General features: G+C 48.1%; 1 protein-coding gene across 2 annotated transcripts in view; it reads right to left on the bottom strand.

Annotated features, from left to right (window-relative positions):
* DIS3L2 (DIS3 like 3'-5' exoribonuclease 2) overlaps positions 1–21,782 on the bottom strand; it is a 183,308-nt gene that overhangs the window by 16,747 nt on the left and 144,779 nt on the right. For both annotated transcript variants that reach the window (XM_063306305.1, XM_063306304.1), the window contains one exon: positions 18,081–18,160. In XM_063306305.1, the coding sequence (XP_063162375.1) occupies positions 18,081–18,160 (80 nt within the window). The remainder of the gene's footprint in view (positions 1–18,080; positions 18,161–21,782) is intronic.

The following is a 21,782-nucleotide window of genomic DNA, read 5'->3' as shown; positions in this document are numbered from 1 at the left end:
ATTAGGCAAGTTTTTGAGGATGAATTTCATTATTGAACCACGACAGTGCTCTCGGTCAATCCAAAATGTTAATAAACCTCAAACCTGAATATTTAAGAAAGTAAAAGTGAGGTTTTGGCTTTCTTAGGAGCATATCTATGTGTGCACAATTATTGGGCAACTATTAGTGTGCAGAATTATTATGCAACTAAATGAAAAACGAAAATTCCCCCATCTCACTCATTTATTTTCATCTGTTAAAGTGAGAATAATAAACAAACAACTCAAAATTTACAAATAAACATTTCTGACATTTCAAACAGAACATCAGTGACCAATATAGCCGCCCTTCTTTGCAAGAACAGTCATAAGCCTTCCATTCACGGAGTCTGTCAGTTTCTTGATCTGTTGGCGATCAACTTTTTGCGCAGCAGCAACCACAGCCTCCCAGACGCTGTTCAGAGAGGTGTACTGTTTTCCTTCACCATAAATCTCCCGTTTGAGAAGGGCCCACAAGTTCTCAACAGGGTTTAGGTCAGGTGAGGAAGGGGGCCATGTCATTATTCTTCCATCTTTGAGGCCTTGAATGGCTAGCCACGCAGTGGAGTACTTCGATGCATGCGATGGAGCATTGTCCTGCAGAAACATCATGGTCTTCTTGAAAGATGCAGACTTTTCCCTTACCACTGCTTGAAGAAAGCGTCTTCTAAAAACTGGCAGTAGGTTTGGGAGTTGATTTTGAGTCCATCTTCAACCCAAAAAGGTCCAACTAGCTCATCTTTAATAATACCAGCCCATGCCAGTACCCCACCTCCACCTTGCTGGCGTCTGAGTCGAAGTGGAGCTCTGTGCCCATTACTGATCCAGCCACGGGCCCATCCATCTGGTCCGTCAAGAGTCACTCTCATCTCATCGGTCCATAAAACCTTTGAAAAATCTGTCTCCGGATATTTCTTGGCCCAGTCTTGCTGTTTCAACTTATGTGACTTGTTCAGTGGTGGTCGAGTTCCAGCCCTGGCCATGTCTCTGAGCACTGAACACCTTGTATTTCTGGGCACTCCCAGTAGGTTGCAGTTCTGGAATATGACAGCACTGGAGGATAATGGGTTCCTGGCAGCTTCACATTTGAGTCTTCTCAAATCTTTGGCAGTTAATTTGCGTCTTTTTTTCTCAACACGTTCCTTGAGACCCTGTTGACTATTTGCAACAAAACGTTTGATGGTTCTGTGGTCACGCCCCAATATCTTAGCAATTTCAAGAGTGCTGCATCCCTCTGAAGGACTTTTTACAATTTTTGGCTTTTTTGGCCCATTTTGCCTGAGGAAAAGAAGCTGCCTAATAATTATGCGCACCTTGATATAGGGTGTGGATCTCCTTAGGCCACACCCTCCCTCATTACACAAATACATACCACCTGATACGCTTATATCCAATAAGCATGCAGGTTGATACCGCTCGGAGGTGGAAAATATGCATAAAAATGATGATATGGTCAAAATGCTCACTTGCCTAATAATTGTGCACACAGTGTAATGTCTTATAACAGTGTTTCTCAACCTCAGCAACTTTAAGGTGGGTGGACTTCAACTCCCAGAATTCCCCAGCCAGCCATGCTTGAAGTCCACCCATCTTAAAGTCGCTGAGGTTGAGAAGCACTGTCTTGGATACTTGACTCATACATTCTGTGAATCTCAGCTTTTGACTACAAGCTGGCTGTACATCCCCCACCCCAAATTCAACTTTGAGTTTGTTGCACAGTTAGCCCCTTCTCATCAAAGCGCAACACTTGGCTAGCCAGCCTTCTGCTGCAAAATCTTTGCACAATTGCCCTCTTTGCATGGAGGGAAATAATGGAAAGGGGGGGAAGGGCTCTTGGGATTATCAATTCGCTCTCCATTTGGGCCCGTTAATGCCAAAACTTGATAAAGAAGTTCAAGAGCTGATGGTTTCCCCTGCTAATGAAATCTTACGCAAGGGTGGAAAGCTGGCACAGTCAGCAAGAACTGTTGCTCCACACAGAAGGCTTATGGCACAAGGTGGGGACAGGAAAGGCTTTTTCCCACCACCTTCCCAGGAGAAAGAGAAGGCAGAAAAAGGCCAAGGAAGTCTTATGAAAATCAGCAGGTGTACAATCCACCCGGTCCTAGAGAGCTAAATACAGGTAGTCCTTGCTTAATGACCAAAATTGGGACCAGAATTTAAGTTCCTAAGTGACACGGTCATTAAGCGAATCCAGACCCAATTTTATGACCATTTCGTGGTGGTCATTAAACGAATCATGCAGTTCCCTATTGATTTTGTTTATCAGACGCCAGCTAGGGACGTCCAAAATGGCGATCACGTGACTGCAGGATGCTGCGACCATGGTAAATGCAAGATGGTTGTCAAGTGCCTGAACTGCAATCACAGGACTGCAGGGAACTGTGACAGTCGTAAGTGTCAGTTTTTTCAGCAGCTTCATAACTCCGGACAGTCACTAAACAAATGGTCATTAAGCGAGGACTACCTGTATCCTGTTCACTTCTCATTACCCTCAAATGATGCCAAGCATGTTGCAAGACACAGCAAGGAGAGACCCAAACTGGAGGATCTGCAGGAAGTTAGAAGCAACCACCACCTGGTCTCTGGTCAAACACATCCAGGGAAAGGGGGCTCTGCATCTCTCAGGGTCCTCAATTCTACTGGGCAACTGCTCTCCCGTTAAGAAGTCTATCCTAACATTCATCAGAATCTGCCTTCCTGTGACCTGATTCCATTATTCTGTGTCCTGTACTCTGGAATGGCAGAGAACAAAACTTGTCTTTTTTCCACTTTCAGGTATTTGAAGAGGGCCATCTTTCATATCCATCCGTTCTCTCTTCTCGGAGTTGCTCGAGTCTCTCTTCACAGTTTCACAGGACTTCATTTTCATCACTCTTGCTGCTCTCCTCTGAACCCGTTTCGGTTTGTCTGAATCCTCCTTTAAATGTGGAGCCCAGAATTTGACCCAGTATGCAAGGTGGGCCTGGTGAAAACAAAATAAAGTAGAACACTAACTTCCTGTGATTTGGAACTTATACTTTTGCTGATGCAACCTAAAATGGCATTTGCCTTTTTTGCAGTCACATCACACTGCTGGCTCATATTCAATTTGTAACCGGTTATCTTTCCAAGATCTTTTTTGCAAGTGGTATTTCCCACTCTATACCTGAGCACTTGATGTTGTTTCCTAAATGAAATCTATATTCATCTCTGTTAAATGTTGTTCCATTAGTTTTATCCCATTTCACTAACCTATCAAGATTATTTCTGCCTTCCTGTTTATTAACCATCTCATTCCAGTTTGTGTCATCTGCAAACTGGAAAAGCATTCCCTCAACATCTTTATCCAAATTATAAATAAAAATATTGAATAGTTCAGCATCCAGGGCTTGATCTTGTGTGTCCCTCTCATTACCTCTCTCCAGTGAGATGAGGAATCACTGAACAGCAATCTTTGACTATGATTTTTGAGTCAGCTATTATTCATTTAATTGTCCAACCCATACTTAAGTAGCTTGCTAAATCGGAATGCCACAGGGTAAAAATGCTTCACTGAAAACATTCCCACAATCTACTAAGGAAGTAATCCAATCAAAAAACGAGATTAAGGTTAGCCTGGAAAGATTAGTTCTTGACAAATCCATTCTGGCTTCCAGATGCTTTTTAATCAATTGTCTTATGACAGGGTTGATGTCAGACTAGTTAGCCTGCAAGTTCCTTCAAAGATTCCCCACTTTTTAAAGTCAGAGACAACATTTGCTCTCCAGCAGTCGTCTGTTACCCAACCATTTCTCAAGGGTTTCTCAGAGATCTTGCATAAATGTTCAGCAAATTCTTTCAATAGCCTAAGATGAATTCATCTGGTCCTAGAGATTTAAACTCATTCCAAGTAAAGAAATACTCCAAGTTAAGGTCATGCTTCTGGTGTATCGGTGTCAAGCACCAATCCTGACCCTTACAGCTTCTCAGTGGGACACATAATTTTTGGCTGGCAAAGACTGGTCCAGAATAAGGCTTGATCAGCTCTGCCTTTCCTTGTTACCCGTCAGCATTTTGCCCTATTCACTGAGCTGCTGGTAAGCAGATTCTTTTCTCTTCTTCTATTTTGAACGTGTCTAAATAAATGTTCCATTGTCCATTTACCAAGCTCAGCTCAGACCGACCTCTAGTTTTCATGACGCCCTCTCTTAGGCCATGTAGATGTCCTCCTCCTTGACCAGCTATTCCTCCTTTTACCTCATCGCTATGTCCTTCAGAAGTCGCAAGGCATGTGTTTGCTCAGTTTTTGTCCAAAAATCAAGAAGTTTTTCTTCTTAAAATCAAGAATTCCAGCATCCACTGGCCACCTTCTCCCAATGTTCCTGCTACTTCACATCTCCTCAAATAAGTCTTTCCTATTGATCAGGATGATCCTCTTAAGCCTTCCTCCATCCTTCGAAAGAGAAAGTTGTCGGCAAGACAGGTCCGGAATGTCCTGGAAGGACCATTGCTTGGCAGAGTTTGTCTCCCAACAGATGCTGGAGTAATTGAAGTCTTCCATCACAACAACTTCATGCCTCTCCTTCTCCTTCCTCTTCTCTTTCCTTCCCAACAAGGGTATTGTTATTATTCGTTCCTCCACTTAGGTTAGCTCCAACATTCTCTACAGCATTGCCAAACTCATTCACTTGGATTTCCAACCAGGAATGGATATTTTTAACTCCCTGACGATTTCTCTTCTCGTTCCACCACATCAACCGCTGAATCCATTCACGGGATTCATCCCACCGTAGCTCCAGTTCAGAGTAAGGAGATATTTTGCCCCAAGCAATGAAGTATTATTAAATCATTTACCACCTGCCTTTCCAGTGATTCAGCTGGTGGACAGGAAGAAAAATAGAAATGAATCTCATTGGCTCACAAAACCAAAAAAACTGCACCAGTAAAAAGAAATTAAACACGAAAGCCAATACATTTTGCACCCCCTCTGGTGGATTAATGGAGCAGAGACTCATGGCTGCTTCCGTTCTATTTATTAATATTATTAATTGTTACCGCAATGGAATTGCAAGGTCTGTTGACTCGTTGCCAAAGGCAAACACAGAGCCTGCACCCACCTGCTTATTTTCTGGGTTCACACAATACGCGGAGCCGTAAACTCACCAAATAGCCCAGGTTCGTGTAATATGCTAGGTCACAAGAAGTAAATCGAACTTAACCATAAGCAAGCTTGTGCTGCTTAGCTGCTAGATCTTTAGCTGATGTGGCAAAGCGTGCGACGCCAAGAACAAAGACAGCCTTCGATCGCCAGAAGGCTGTGCTTGGGAATCTGGGTGCCAGGACTGAATATTCTCAGACTGGGCAGCCCCTTCCTAATTATTATGCAGCGCAACCTTTCTTCTTTTCGTAAGTTAGGATCCGTGAGGGTGGATGCACGGTGGTTGCTGTTGCTGTTCTTATTTTGCTGCCGTTGTTAAACTATTTCGAATAAAAAAAAGCTTTAGCAGTCCGTTGCAAATTACCAAGAGATCCATCTGTGGATCCCAACCTACTTGAGCCTCCTGCTCCTCCCCAGGCCCACGGATGGCCCTTTGGCCTAGTGCTGGGAACAGAGTTGAGCACAAATTTAAGCCCAATCAAACTGGGTAAGCACAATTCAGCAACAGGACCAGGAAGGGAAGGCTAACGATGCCACTTGGGTCTTGAGGATGGTAACGCCATCCTTCCACCCTTTCTTTAACACGACTGAGGGCAACCAGGGAGAAAGAGATATGGACACCGTTCATATCACCACAAGGGCACTTCCATCATAGGAATGCATTTTTTTTTCCCAGAAGAAGAAATCCTTGGTGAAGCCTTTTCTTTCTTCTCCCTCTGCATCCCCCAGTGCTTTCCCGGTAATTCTGTAGCACAGTACAGCCTGCTGTACTGTAAGTAGTGTGACCACCTTTTCTTTTTCTGCATCTCATCCTCCTGACAAAAACAAACCCAGGATTCCCTGCCCTACATCTGATCACTGTTTGCCTTTTCGCCCAGCTAGCACTGCAGCCCATCCTCCATTCCTCATACCCACATGCAATTTCTAGCCCTCCATGTTGGATTCAGTCGCGCGCACGCATACAAGGACGTGATTCATAGGCTAGAAGAATCTCAACACAGTTGATACAAAAATTGGTTCCGATGCTCTCATAAGCATTTAGATCTGGGGAATGAGAAGGAATGCAGGCCCACATTGCTGGCATTCTCCCATCCTTATTTTGGATGTGTTTGGTTATGCCCAGAAGATGGGATGTACCAGATGCAGGCATTTGGCTGAAGATGGAAAGGTACAAGAAGTCCTTGACTTACAACCATTCGTTTAGCGACCATTTGAAGTTACAACAGTGCTGGGAAAAGTGATTTGTGATCAGTCCTCACACTTACAACCATCGCAGCCTCCCTGTGGTCACGTGATCAAAATTCGGGTGCTTGGCAACCAGCATGTATTTATGACGGCTGCAGCATCCAGGGGTCACATGATCGCCATTTGTGACCTTCCCAACCAGCTTCTGACAAGCAAAATCAATGGGGGAAGCCAAGATTTGCTTAACGATCACATGATTCACAACCACAGCAAACAAGGTAATAAAGTCAGGCACAGTCACCTGATGCCTCACTTAATGACTGCATTGCTTAGCGACTGAAGTTCCAGTCCCAACTGTGGTCATAAGTCGAGGACTACCTGTAACAGATATCAGCCTACCACGTAGACCAGACCGGGAAACCAACTCCGTAAGATGGCTAAAACTACTTTTATTGACTATAATACCAGATCTTGCAAGTCTGACTGTGCCGCACCTCCTCCCCTTCTTACACCCATGTGAATCAGGGAGGTACGTGAGCTGCTTCCTCATATTTTCTGCTTGTGGTGGACCTTTTTCCCCCCGCTGCTTTGGTAATAGATCTGGCATATCTCTGCCAAAGCCATCTTCCTTACTCTCTACAAAGGCCTCTATTTTTTATTTTGTGCAGGATTTTTAAAAAAAATATGTCCCAGACCTTAATGGTACCACACCCAATGCAACACGTGAGTAAATAAATAAAAGAGCTATTCTTAATCTGGCTTCAACTCTTTCCCGCGGCTTCCAGCATTACAGCCTTTTTCACCCAACAAACTGCTTTTGGAGGAGGTCAAAAGCCTTTTCCGTTCCTCTAGAAAAATGCCACTTGCCCACCGGATATTTTGACAAAGCCTTTTTCTCACTCCCAAGGTCTTCAATGAAATGAGCCAAGCCAACAAAGTGACCCACAACGCAGGCAGCAGATTCAGACTGATGTAATACCCAGCAAATGGAAGGGAAGGACCTGTCGGGAAACGGGTGACCGATTCAGGGGGCCTTGCCCCAAAGTGCCCCCTTTGGCATTGCGGAACACCCCTTTTCAGAACAGCTGTCGCCTCTCCAACGGGGCACCGGGGGCCTGCCTACGACCAGCTCTCGAAAGGCCGAATCCTTGGGATGAAAGGAGACGGTTGAAGCAAAGGACACAGAAAGAGAAAGCACCAGAGAGCACAGACACAAAGCGGCCTTCAGGAATGGGTTAGGAATCAAGCTGGCAATCAGGCCTGAAATTAAGATGAGTTAATGTCGGTTTCAGTTCCTCCTCAGGGCATTTAGGTTCTCTCCCCAGAAATAGTTATTTGCCCTTTGCCCGTCAGTGCCACCTTATGGGCTCAACCACCAGGCGAGTAGGTGGGGCATTTCGAGGTTCTTTCGCGGGAAAAGCGGGGCAGCACCTTGCTCCTTCCACCATTCTTCTCCCATGTGCAGTTCTTTCCATGCACACGGGAAGGGACACAGTTGAAAAATCACAACCCACCCTTTGGGCGGGGGGGAGAGAGAGAGAGAGAAAGGGAAAGATGGAGGAACAATTGTGAGCAGACTGGCTAAGATCCCTTGTCTGACCTGGGCTCTCAGGCACTCTTCCTTTAGGGCAGTGTTTCTCAACCTTGGCCACTTTAAGAGGTGTGGACTTCAACTCCCAGAATTCCCCAGCCATCCACGCTGGCTGGAGAATTCTGCAAGTTGAAATCCACACCTCTTAAAGTGGCCAAGTTTGAGAAACATTGCTTCACAGAAACAATCATGCAAAAAGTAATCACCCTTCTGCTGGACTTGCCTTTTCTATCAGTCCCAACTCCACATTCTCGAGCATCTTAGCCTGGCGGCCTCTTTGCCAGTGCCCGCAAAATGGGGAAAGAAACCCCAAGCAGGGGTCAGTGGGTCAGGCCCATCAGGCACAATGAAAGACACCACAATGCCTGAAAATCAGAAGTGTTAACAGGGGGTGCTTAATGCTGGAGTTAATTCCTTTCTTTCCTACCAATCTACAGGAGCGGTTGCTGCATCAGATTAAGGGTCCAGGCGTCCAGCGTCTGCCTGACAGCCAGATGTTTCCAGGTATCCCAAAAGCGGCAGATGCTGGCAACAGCCCAAGGCTTTCTCCCAGCATCTGGTTTTCAGGAATTACAGGGCTTCTGAATGAGGAAACTTCATCTTATCCCCCGTAAGCCGTGTTCAGAGATGGATCTCTTTTCCTCTGTGAATTTGTTGGACAATCCAAGATGCCCTTAGTAGTTATCATCATCTCTTGTGTCAGTAAGTTTTGTAATTTAATAATCATGCACTGGCACAATAATTATTTCCTTAATTCTGCATCGTAATAACGTTACGAAAGAAAAAGCCTTCATTTTCTCCACGCTATAATTTAATGAAGCCTCCACCACACAGCTGCATTCCGGCTTCCTTTCTCATTTTCAGCCCCCTGGAATAAAATGCTTCAGCTCTTCTCCTTATGAAAGGGGCACTAACTCTTTCATCAGACCTGATGACTAGCTGGGTTCTGCTTTCACCCCTGTGAGCCTTGTTAATCCAAAAGCCACCCCTATCGTTTTTTCCTTCCAGAAACTGAAAATGGTTAACAGCAAGCCAGCCAGCCAGCAAGCAACTACAGAACCACTAGCAACAGCAGCTAAAGCTTCAAAAGAACGGCCATGCTAAAAAAAAAAAAAATACAGATCCAACCATTCAAATACATCTCCAGAATTGGGTTGCACATGGAGAAAAAGAGGAGGGAGAGCTTTTATATCATTTCCGGAAGAAATGTAGATGTCCTTATGGCTTTTAGGGCTCAGCTGAAGTTCTCGGCCACGTCTTCAGCTGGCAAGTCAGGGGCTACAGAAAGTGTCCCCCTCTGCTGGCACTCCTAGAGCACGTTAGATGTGGGCCTGTAGCCTGACGTGGTAGAGTCCAGCTTTCTGGGCTTTTCAGTGGCACAGCCCTTGCCCAGCAAGGTGGTCCTGGCCAGCTGCTTATCAATTGGTGGTATGGACCAAGCCGGAAGGAGAAGAAGGTCCTGGATCCCTATAGGTCCTAAGACAAGTTAAGACACACCGTTAATGTTTAATGCTTAAATTCAGTTGGGTGGGGAGACGTAGAGACCCACTGTTAGTGGTGCTAACTCTCTCAGGTCTAGGGGCCCGGAGGATGTAGCAAGACCTCACCTCTACCTTTTTCTAAAGCTCTCGCCCAACTGTAAGGCTCAGCTGATTCCTCTGAGAGCAGGCTTCCAGAAAGACACTCCATCATCACGCTGAACCCCGTTTCCTCCTGAGACAGCCAGATGGCACGGGCCTAATGAATTCAGGCTGGGTGATGGGTGCACAGCATGGAGGGCGCATTGACCCCCTTCTTGAGCATGAAGCCCATTTAGATGCCTGCAAAGCTGTCGCTCTCCCCCGTAGCCAAGCTGCAGGAGCAGGAGATGAGTAATTATGTTCCACAGTTATTAAATGTTTCCTTGCTGGCCAATTTAGGAGCTAATCTTTGTGAAATGCTTAGCGGGTCCCTCAGCAGCCACATTTGTACAGCGGAGCCAGAACCAGGCTATTAAATCAGGATTTGCTACAGTGGGTATACTGTCGCATCCCGAGAGCTGTAATTTGCAACTCTCTCTTGGTGTTTACCTTAATGACCAGCAGTTACACAGACACACTCGTACACACACACACACACAGAGGGCACTGCAGCACCTTGTCTCCTACAGGAACAACAGGCCCGGGAAGCCACCCCACTGCAGATCTTAGGTGGAGCTCCCATCTTCTCATCACACACCAGGTCAACGTCCCAGGAGCCCCAGCAGCTGTCTTTTGGTCCTCAGACTACAGAACACTGCCACAGCTAAGCCGGAGTTCACTCCCTGCCAGAAACCATGGCCGCCAGGGGCCCAGGGATGCTCTGCCTACGTCTATAAAGCCCTCTGGTGATCCTCTTTGGTGCCAGCAATCTACCCCTTGAGAAACAGCTACACTGCAGGCAGACTACTGGGACCCATCTCTCTGCCCAACTGCCAAGCTCCACCACCCATCCTTGGCAAAGCACATCTCTGCTTCACAAGGAGCCAGATGCTGGTGTCCCACCTGCAGAACTGGAGGGCTGGCTGTGACCTTCATGCCACTTCCCCCCACCCCCCAAGTTTGTGCTGCTGAAATTCAGTGCAAAATAGCTAAGCAATTTTGCCCCCAGGGGTGGGGTGTGCCACCTCTACCTCTGATGAGGAGGCTCTGTCAGAAGACAGTGGCATCTAAGCAGTCAAGGAAGAGCTTCTCCTAAAGAGGACAGACCTGGAGAGGACAAATGGCTGGAATCCATGCCTCCTCCAGGTCCAGGAAAGTAAAACATCCTGGGAGTTTCAGGCCCACCTTCTGATTTCTTTCAGAATTGCTTGGAGTAGGGAGTTTTCCCTCAGCATCTCATGAAACCAGACCAAAAGACTAAGTCCTAAACCTCTTCTTCTGACCAGACTGTAGCTACTGAATTAAGAGAGACCTGGAGATCAACAAGGGACGATGCTCTCCGTAAGAGGCAACGAAGCTCAGAATTCCTCTCGTTTCCCTTGGCTTTTTCTCTGCAGCTACTTTAATCTCTTATGAGTGATTTTTTTATTACAGCAGTCAACCAGGATACTCGGTTTATTTGAAGGGTGGGAATGACAGAAGGCTTTCCATGCCCGTCCAGACTCTCAGAACTTAGCAAAAAAAAAGAGACTGCGGCATCTTCAGGAGGCTGGGGCCCCTCACCTCTCACACACTTGCCACTAGAGAAACCTCTGGTTGTGAAAATCCATCTTCTGCCTTTCTGTCTACCCCAGCATACAATTAATAAAGATTCCACAAAATAGAGATATGACTGCCTGCTTCCTTTGGCCTCCTTAAACCCCCTCATCCTTCCTGTGGTGGGGTGAGGGCAGTGGGGTGCCAGGACCTCGGTGGAGTGGGAGAACGCACCTCCCGGAGAATGCTGCAAACAAGTGGAGAACAAGGGCAAGAAAAACTCCAGGAAGGAAGATTTGGAGAGGACCTGGAGGGGGACACCCCTTCAAGGATCTTTCCTCCACGGGCAACGAATTCTAGCCAGCTACTTGAGATGATGTTCAGTGGCGTCATCTCCGCCAGGCCAAAAGGAAGCAGTCTAAAGATGTGTCTTTTAGCAAGATCTAATGCAGTGTTTCTCAACCTTGGCGAGTTTAAGATGGGTGGACTTCAACACCCAGAATTCCCCAGCCAGCAATGCTGGCTGGGGAATTCTGGGAGCTGAAGTCCACCCATCTTAAACTCGCCAAGGTTGAGATACACTGGTCTAATATGTTCATTTACACTTATGGGGAGGGACAGCCAAAACAGCTTGTAGATTGCTGGATCTTGGGTTCCACTCTGAGGGCTGAGGAGCCCTCTCTCATTGTCTGAAAGGTAAAATGAAGCTCTCCCCGCTGGGTGGGCTGCTAATTCAGCGGAGGCAAGAAGGGCGACGCACGGGAACTCCAGATGCAAACCTAGAGGGCCAGCTTGGGTCAGATCACAGCCAGAACAGCAGGGGCAACGTGTCCAGTGGGCCTGCACCTGCTGTGTCTTTATGCGTGTGGCCGTTGAAGCTCTTTCTCTAGGTGAGAATCTCCTTCTGCAGGGTGTGCGTGTCAGAAAGAGTACTACGGCAAAGTTTTGCAAAAGCAACAGCCAAACTTTTCCTCCCTGAAGCATATTTAAAAAGGCAAAATCGATTTTAGGTGGCCTCCACAGAAATAGAGGAAGGTTCCAGGCCTGTTCCACCGTGCGTTGATCAGACCCCACCTGGCTAACTGTGTCCAGATCTGGGCTCCACATGTTGTGAGGGAGAGGGACCAGCTCGAAGATTCAGAGAGAGTGGAACGGAAGCTTGCAGAAGGGCACAACGGGGCTCTTCAAGTATCCAATGGGATGTCCGGCAGAAGAAAGATCTGATCTGTCGTCCGTCGTTCCAGAGTGCAGGTTGCAAGGAGAGAGGTTCCTCAGTTCAGCAGCGGGAACAACGGCCGAGAGAGGCGTTGGGATCCCTTTGCTGGATGGTTGAACAAATGAAAAAGCAATCCGTGATGGCTTGAGAAAGCGCCTCCTTTGCAGGCAGAAGGTACCACGCCTGATCTGGAGCGCAGAGCTTCCCCTCTTAGGCAAACCTGCCCGGCTGCGTTCTGCTTCTTGTGTTTCAGGCTTGGCACAAGTCTTGTTAAGCTCATTGCTGCTGGTCTGGGGGAGGAAAATCCAAAAAGCTTCCTTTCTCTCCCTTTTTTTTTTTAAAGGGGAGAAGTCCTTGGGGCTGAGGACTCCCTAGCCGGACAGGCTGAATGGATCGACAAGGCTGACCCGTCCCAAGTCTGTCAGATGGCCTCCTTCAAGAGAAGGGGCTGCCGGTGTGGAAAGGGAGGTGCTTATCTACAAGTCTGGGGTGCCAGCTGTCCCACGCAGCCCGCAAAACTCCTTCAATCTCCCAAGCCCAGGGCTCAAAGACGCAGACAGCGAAGGGCCTGGGAGACCCCCGGGGGCTCTTAGAATCCTGAAAAATGTAGAAACGCATCTCAGGCCACCTCTTCTGCCTACAGGAGGAGCCGGTCACTTGGTGCCCTCCAGAACTTCAGAGGACAACTCCCTTAAGTCCAAACGGATGGTCTGAATCAGGTGGACATCTGGAGTTCATTAGTGTGGAGCACTGCAGCCCAACGGAGCCTCCTCTTCAAAGCCTAGATATTTTTGAATACCAAATATTGGAGAAACTCCACTCTGAGGGCTTTTCCTAGAAAAAAGGATACTGGACGAGGTAGGGTTTGGGGCGGGTCCAACAAGTGAGGTTTGGCTTCAAACGCACACCTCTCTCTTGGGCAAGTGAGCGTTACAGAGCTGCAGTCTGCGTTGAGTCCAGCCGATCGCCCACCACGCTCTGAGCCCGGGCTTAGCACAGTTGCCACTGTAGGCAGGGTGAACCCTGGCAGGGCAACGTCTGCTCAGCCTGGTGATACTTGGGAACTCCACCTCAGAGCTGTGATAGAGGGACTCGGAATGAGCCTTACTGGTTTGCGAGGAGGACGGCCGATGCTGTGGACAACCATGAAGCCATCTGACCCCTCCAGACCAGTACTGCTGGTGTGGCTGCTTATGCCTGGAGCTGGGGTTAATCAGAGGAGGGGGGGAAAAGAGGGGGATACTCTGCACACACTCAAGGATGTCAAGTCGTGGCTTCAGGAGAGCCGAAACCCCAGCAAAAGGCAAAGCCTCCGTCAACCCTACGATCCTTTGAAATCAAGCTGGGCTCCTGGTGACTTCACGTAGGTAGGTGTCTTGGCAACAAGATGGAAGCAGTTGGTTTTTGCTTTCTTCTGGGAAGTTTAACAGTCTAGCCCTCGGCCCTAGGGTTTCCTGGTGGTCTCCCATCCAAGGCCCAAACTTGCCTGAGCACGGCCAAGCTTGGCTAGGGGTTCCCATCTCGCTGGCCTAAGCCCCAATAAGCCCGTGCACCAATGAAATCCTGCCTAGCCGTATGCAGCAAGACTGTGCGGGATGGGATTTCCCGAAAGCGAAGACAAGTACAAGTGACAGCCTTGAAACGGGCGAGAGCAGGAATGCAGCTTTCGTACTCCTCTTGCTGGAAAGCTATTTTAAGGCAGTGTTTCTCAACCTTGGCCACTTTAAGACGTGTGGACTTCAACTCCCAGAATCCTCCAGCCCCCAAGTTTGAAAGTTTATAGACTTCAACTCCCAGAATTCCACAGCCAGCCATGCTGGCTGTGGAATTCTGGGAGTTGAAGTCCACACATCTGAAAGTGGCCAAGGTTGAGAAACCCTCTTTTAAGGTAAAAGCTGACGTGGCAATTGCTCTGTCTCATGGCATAAGCACAGGTTACATTATCTTGAATATTAAAAAAACAGGCACCCGTTACAGGAAAGCACAAAACCGCCACCCTGTGCCTTCTGTGGGGGACTCCTGGCCCCTCGCTGGAGCTGTGATGGAAGGGCATCTGTTCGTTGCCAGAAGTCTCCCTTGAGTCGAGCCTGACTCCTGCCGGCCTCAGCGGACTCTGCTCGTGGCTGCAGCAAGGAAAGCAGGCAGCTTTTCCGCACTTTCGCCTCCCTGCCAAGATTTCCAGGCTTTGTTCTGAAGAAGGTTAATTAGCAAGGGAACGCACAAACCCCTCTCTTCGCAGCAGCCGCAGCCGAAGTCTACCGAAAGTCTAAGCATGTCGCACCTGCCCCGGGTCCACAGGCTGCAGGGACAGGATCCACCCCACAAGTCAGAGGTCTGGGGGCGGATTGTCAAAAGAGTCAAGATGGCGGCCACAACCATGCGATGAAAGCCCCACCTCTTTTGACAAAAGGGGTGGGGTTTCTATGGCATGGTTGCGGCCGCCATCTTGACTCTTTTGACCCCCTTCCCTGTGGACCCCCCCAGCCACAAGTCTTAGAACAACAAACAGAAAATACACGCTTTCCTTCTAGGCTGCCAGAAGAGGAAAAACAAAGTGGAAGACACCCAAACAAGCCAGGGTTGTTTTGACTATAAGACTTAATAGCCACTGAAAGAAATCTTGGGTTAGTGCTCTGCACGCACGTAGGAATGCCAGACTCTCTGACTGCCTCCTTTGGTTGAGGGAGAACATGAGGGCTGGCGGGGAGCACAGGCATGGTGTCCGTGGAAGCCCCTCCATGAAAACGTTCCCAGTCCTGAAATCTGATGAATCCAGAGCCTAACACAAATTCCCCGTTGATGGAATCAAGGGAAACAAAAAGAAAATAGGAGCCTGCCTTTTTCTCCAGGCAGAATGCAGATGCTCAATAAAGCATCTGAATTTCTCCCTAAAATGTTCCCATCAGATGCAAATGTTTTCTCCAAGTTACAGTGGATTTTCTTGCCAGGCACCAGGCAAAACTGGAAACTACATGGTATGCCAACAACCTCAACACTTTTTCGTCTTCATCATCAACAACAACAATCACTATATTTGATTGATGCTTTTCCACTAAAACAATGTTTCTCAACCTCAGCAACTTTAAGATGTATGGACTTCAACTCCCAGCAGGGCTAGCTGGGGAATTCTGGGAGTTGAAGTCCACGCATCTTAAATTTGCTGAGGTTGAGAAACACCCCACTAGAAAGGCTCAACAATAAATACAGGTAAAACAAGAAAAGTTGTAAAAGGACCTAAACAGGGAAAGGCAACAGCCGCCCGATTAACATGGATTTCAGCAGCAAATCAGTTTAGAGGCTGGCAACTTCTCTGAATTAAAATGCCCTTGCTTGCCCCTGGAGCAACCTCAGTGCAAAAGCCCTCTGTTAATGGAAGCTGTTTCTAACTTTTTGAGATGCTGAGTGTGTGGAGTGCACCATCTCTTGGGAGTGTTTAAATGAGGGCAGTCTAAATTGTTCCCCCACTGCGCACTGCATTTCAACAAATGTCTAAAGCTGCAGGGAATGGGGGGCGGGGGGTTGGAATTGGCTGCTGTTGCCCCACATCACTGGAGCAGTCAGAAAGTCTTGCTGCTTCAAATCACCTTCTGTACGTCTCTGGGTGGGAAGGTGGAGCATCTAAATACTCTATTTGGATATAGCAGGAAACATTGGTTTTCCGGCTAGATGCGCAAACCTGCAGGCTTACGTGCGCCCCCTCCCTTTTTCATTTACAGACTGGCAGCATCCACTTTACCTTTTAAACAAAGCACTGTTTCCCATTCTGATCAAATTCAGATAACTGTGATTTAACCGAAGTTCAATTAGGGAACAATTCAGGGTCAGAAACAGTGGATGGGCCCTTCCTTTCTCTAGGTAGCTAGCTAGAAACAAATTACAGTTCCCGAGCCTAGAAGTTCAAAAACAAACAAACAAAAAACCTCAGACAGATTCCAATCTCTTCCTTGGAGTTATAAAAGGGAAGGAAGGAGAAGACGAGGAGTATCAGGGTTTAAAGTTTATGGACCTGGTTCAAATAGACACTAATTAATGACATTTTTCTGGGGGTTAGGAGATTTTGTCTTAAGTGAATTCAAGCAAAGCTGGGAGCCCAGGATGGTCCTAACACAAAGGGGAATGTGCCCCACAGTATTGAATCTCTGCTGCACCAGGGACCCACCAATATTTGAACCTCTTTGGAAAACACTGTAAACTTTGAATTAGTTTAGGTCAACTGAGAAATAACTGATTTCCTGCTCCCCCAGGGCTGCTGCCCATCTGCACAACTCCCTGAGAGGGCCTGGAATGAGAACATATCCATACGCAAAGGCACTTCAGCTCAATTTCTCCATTCTGTAAACTCTTCCAAAGCCTTTAGTATTAGGAACAGTAAATTAAAGAAACTGAATGCAGATTTGGCGCAGTGACTTGCGACTGGGGACTAAGGACCCCAGGAAGGGCAGGATGAGTTCATGCACTCCCCCTCCAGAAGTCAAGGACTTCCTTTGGGAATCCTTCTGGGTCTAACTTCATCTATCTATCTATCTATCTATCTATCTATCTATCTATCTATCTATCTATCTATCTATCTATCTATCTATCTAATTTATCACCACCCATCTCCCCCACAAGGAGGGACTCTTTGCTCATGAATATTCAAGGGGCAAGCTTCAAGCAGCTCATCTCTCCTACTAGTGCCAGGACATTGGCATGGATGAGTTTCTTGTCTCTATCTCTAAGAGAGAGGGCAATTCAGTCCATTGTAAGGGAGGGGGCGGGGACTAGATTTGCCAGGGGTAAAAGCTTTCATAATGTCTCACTTCCTTGGGCATAAAGGGCATGACACTCCTTAAGGTATGGTTAAATGGACTCACGTTCTTGAACGGCCTGCAGCTTTGTATGTATCTGGTGCCCCAGTTCATTGACTGCATTTAGAAAGCCTCCTCATCGCCCTTCTGTAACCTGGGGAAATGTTTTCTCAACCCTCTCCTAAATGACTGATGCTAACGAAACACGGCGTGGGTGCTCTGATAGGAAATGCAGAGCCGAGCTCCATTCTTGCTCTAAGCCTTGACCAGGCTAAGCTGGTTTTTGATAAACCAGTCTTATGCCCTGGGTCATCCTGACTGGGGACAGTGAACTTGCAAGCCCGTGGTGGAAAAGGGAACATTTTCTCTGCTGCAAGCTGCCTTTACCTTTTTGGCTCTGCCTTCAGCTTTGGCCGACTCCCAGCCTGGTCCAGATCACAGGATTCTTTCTTTCAAGAGGTCAAGAAAGATAGTCCAACATTTACTACGCCCTACCCATGTGAAAAGTCCTCCTGACTTTTGTCAGTCTAGGTCAGTGTTTCTCAACCTTGGGAACTTTAAGATGGGTGGAGTTCAACTCCCAGAATACCCCAGCCAGCCATGGATAGAGTTGAAGTCCACCCAACTTAAAGTTTCCAGGGCTGAGGAACACTGGTCTAGCTGATCTTCTTCAACCCTTGATGTCCATTTGCCTACAATGGAAGGCTGAAACACTGGATACTACCAGCCCAGCGTCAAATCCATGCTCAGTTGTGAAGCTCGCAGAGCCATCATTAGTCTGACCTATCTTGGAGGACTGTTCCTGCAAGACTGAACGGCTTCTGGGCAGGAGGTGGAACGCAAAGAAAGGGAAACGAGGCAAAACCCCTGCCTTTGTGTCTCATAAAAAAACGGCCACGCCCCTTTGGGGCTGAAGACTTCCAATTCCTCCCACTCCTTCCCCACAAGTGAGTGGGAAGAAGGGGACTCCTACCACATTTCCTGCAAGGGAACAATGTTTGGGCCTTACTTGTTGCTGTCCCGGTACTGATAGCTGTAACAGCCTTGTGGCATCCCGCTCTCCTTGTCCAAAGTAAACGAGAGTTTCAGCTGTAGGAGGAGGGGAGGGGAGGAAGAGAGAGGGGAAGAAAGAAAGAAAGAAAGAAAGAAAGAAAGAAAGAAAGAAAGAAAGAAAGAAAGAAAGAAAGAAAGAAACAAAACACATTTAGGCAATGTTCTCAACTGCAGCAGCAACCCAGAGAGGCTGACGGGAGCAGCCACTCTCACCAAAGCTGACACGCAACACCAAGGTCTGGAACATCACTCTAAGTTCCAAACCTCAAGAAGGAATCACATGCCCTGTAGGAAAAGCACTAGTTTTTTCCACTCTTTTGTTACGATAAAGTGTTTGTGGTTCTTCTGAAATGGCATGGGTCAGGACCGCTCCCCCCTACACACACACACACACACTGCAAACTCACCACCCACACATCAGCCCTGCACCAGATGAATGAATGGGCCCCGTGCCCTACAACCGCAGATGGAAAGGAAGATTCACCACGAAGCCACTGGCGATCTTGTGAACCTCTTTCTCAGAGGCCCTCCAGCAGATTTCTGGAGGGGAGAGGAGGAGAAGGCAACGGCCAAAGGAAAGGTGAAAACTTCTCCCTTTGGCATGGAGTTACCCAAGGAGACGCTGGAAGGTTTTTCCAGTTTGGCCCTGTGTTCAGCAAGGGGCTAAATATGATCTGGGGGGAAAAAAACGTGGGGAGTCAAGAATGGTGGCGGGGAGGAACTGGAGATGGATTATTTGCTGGAAATCCAAGAAAGGATTTAGAAAGAGTGTGTCAATTCCGATGTTATCCAGCAGCAGTTCATTTAAGGGAGGGAAAACTAATTTGGCTGTGCCGTCAAAAAAGGAAATCCAATACGGTTCTGGACAGATTGTGTTTTAAAACAGCCTTGTCCAACCTGGTGCTCTGCAGACGTGCTAGACCCTAAGTCCCACCCTCCCTAGCTGGCGTACTCATTCTGGGTGGTGGTGCTGGTCGAAGCGATGGCCAGTCGCACGGGGTGGGGGGCAAGGCTGTTGGAAAGAATCGTGCCAGGCTCAAACAGAAGCCCATTGCCGGCCTAGCTCTGATGAGAAGAAATGCCTTGGATCCAAATCCACAACTGAAAGGACAAGAACAGGATGGGCTGTAAAGGTGGGCGCTCAAACACACCTCTGATCTCAGGAGGGGGCAAACTACTCCCGATTCGTTGGCTAGGTCACCCAACAGCTGCAAGCAACTAGTCCCAACGGTTGAGCAGAGCAAGTGAGAAAAAGGAAAAGGGAAAAAAAGGTGGGGGGGCGGGGAGGCAGTGGAGAGGCAGCCCAGATTCCATAGCCCCAGGCAGAAAAATTTTTCCATGCCGAATACAATCCTTCACCCACCGGTGAGCAAGGACCAGGCTGGACAATTCCAGACCACACATCTGCATAAAAAGCTAGGATGAATGCTTCCCTACATTTGTGTCAAAAGGACCTGGGAGACGTGGATCCACTGGCACCATTTTTCTGTAAAAGGACATTTTTCTGCATGCAAGAACCCTTTCCCCTTTGGGGAACATGCTCAGTTATGGGATCCCAGGAAGTTCATCTGCAGTCAGGGGTGGTGCAGACCAGACTCAGGTTCCAGTGACTACCGGCCAGCCGAGGGCACAGGACTGGGGAAGGCTGCCCTAGAGAGGGAGAGACTATGATGCAGCAGCTCTGAGGAAAGGCTAGGCTGCATTGTTCGCCTGGGAGAAGAGGGAGGGGTGCTTAATTGAGTCGGTAGGGTGTTAATGAAGCCATAGTCTCATGAAGCCCACCTACAGCAAGTCGGAGTTTGTTCTAAACTTTCTTGGACCCTCAGAGGAGGGAGGAGAGACCTGACCTTTATGAACAAAGGATCACTACAGAGAGGCTGGCTTTCTTTGCAAACATTTCTACTTCTGAGCCCAAAAGAAAATTGCAAACTAAAATTAACAGCCTATTAAGGAGCAAAGGCTTTATTGAGCTGCTTTTTTATCGGTTGGCATTTTATGCAGCCCCCACGTTGGCTCATTAGATGCTGTGCCAATTCTTGGCTTCTCTGCGGGACATCAGACGGAAAGCAAGACAAGCCAGGCTCGCTGACTGAAATTAAAATGGCCAGATCCACTGCCACTGTGAAGCCTGAAGCAAAGGCAAGGGCGGGTCTGCGCTTGATTCATCCACGGGTGTACGTCAACTGGGACACACGCCCATCCTGGGATCACTGACCCAGGCACTGATCAGGTTGCAACCCTTCGCAGGCCAGCCAGGTGAAAATTGCTAAATGGCCAATCAGTCTGCAACGGCCGTGTTGTGCAACAACAGCGCTGGGATAAAGCAGGTCTGAATCCATGTACCAGATCTTTCTGACTGTTCGCTAAAGCTGCCACTTCAGGTATGGATGGGTGTGACCATTTCTACCTTCCGAGAAATCCAAGCCAGACTTGCAGCAGGAATCCAGCCCACCCTTTCCTAAAATGTCCTTTCTACAGCAGGCCGTGCATTCAGCCATAGGAGTTCTCACTTGCATTCAGAAGCCCTTCAGCCTGGAACGTATTATGCAAATACTAGGGTTTGAAAACAGAAAAGAACCCAGCATCATCTGGAAGGGCATGGGGTCAGGCCCAGCCACTGGCAGGGCTGGGGGCTGGGGTACAGACGAAGGGGACCGGTCGCCTGCTGCCAGAAGCGACCAAAGCATTAAGAGTGACGGCAATGAACAAACTCCGTCCCTGCAATTAATTCTTGGAAACTGAGGCCAATTCCAGACAGCCGTGCAGGGGGGTCACTGCTAGCACACAAAAGCAAAGCTCACACTTCTGCAGAATACAGAAAAGGCAGTGAGGCAAGAAAGTCCTAGTGGGAGGGAGGGAGAGACAACTGGCCAATCCATCACCCAGCTGCATTCTTTGCAGGAGTAGAATGCTGCACCCGGTCTCTGTGTTTCACCCATCGTTCTTTCTCGTTGGCTTCCGGCACAAAAGGACTGTTCTTTGTGCAAGGGGCTGGATTCTACTGGGAATGGAATTTGGGGAGGCTGCAGGGCTGGGGACAGAGAGCCTCAAATTCTGAAGAAGAGGGTCAATCAATGAAGATGGTGGTGAGGATGTGCCCTGGGAGGAGGACATCTGAGCCAGAGCTAATGGAGGGCTAATGGGGGCCTTTGACAGTGTCAGGAAGGCACTGAAGCTGGCTTGGCTTGGCTTGGCTTGGCTTGGGAAAGCTGTGGCACAAAAATTCATGCGCAAAATCATAGCCCCCAATTTTTAATTGCCCACCTGCCCACAAGCGGCCACCTCCGGCAACTCGTCCCTCCCCAGCTTTGTTTCAGTTGACACCAGCTTTGCCAGTCTGGCACCTCCCAGTCTTCTAACTGTATCCAGGCCACAACTCTACAGCTTCCCAGCCTAAATCTTTACAAGACTTCTATTGCTCACTGTGTAAATGGCCCAGCTGCTCCCCTGCTGAAATCCTGGCCAGTTCTCCCTCCCCCCAGATTATGGCGATCTCACCAAGCATGGTTTCAACCTGGTCTTCCAACGGGCTAGGGCTACTTTGAAGGGACAAGCCCAGGTTGGGGCATCAGCAAAAAGGGACTGCAAAGGACAGCAGGCATTGCAGATGTCCCAGGGATCCATTAGAGGGTATCAGGGGGTATCGTTCCTCAATGAG

Source organism: Candoia aspera, chromosome 6 (genome assembly GCF_035149785.1).
Source record: "Candoia aspera isolate rCanAsp1 chromosome 6, rCanAsp1.hap2, whole genome shotgun sequence".
In the NCBI taxonomy this organism is placed as follows: domain Eukaryota; kingdom Metazoa; phylum Chordata; class Lepidosauria; order Squamata; family Boidae; genus Candoia; species Candoia aspera.
This window is presented reverse-complemented; position numbering and strand designations above follow the sequence as displayed.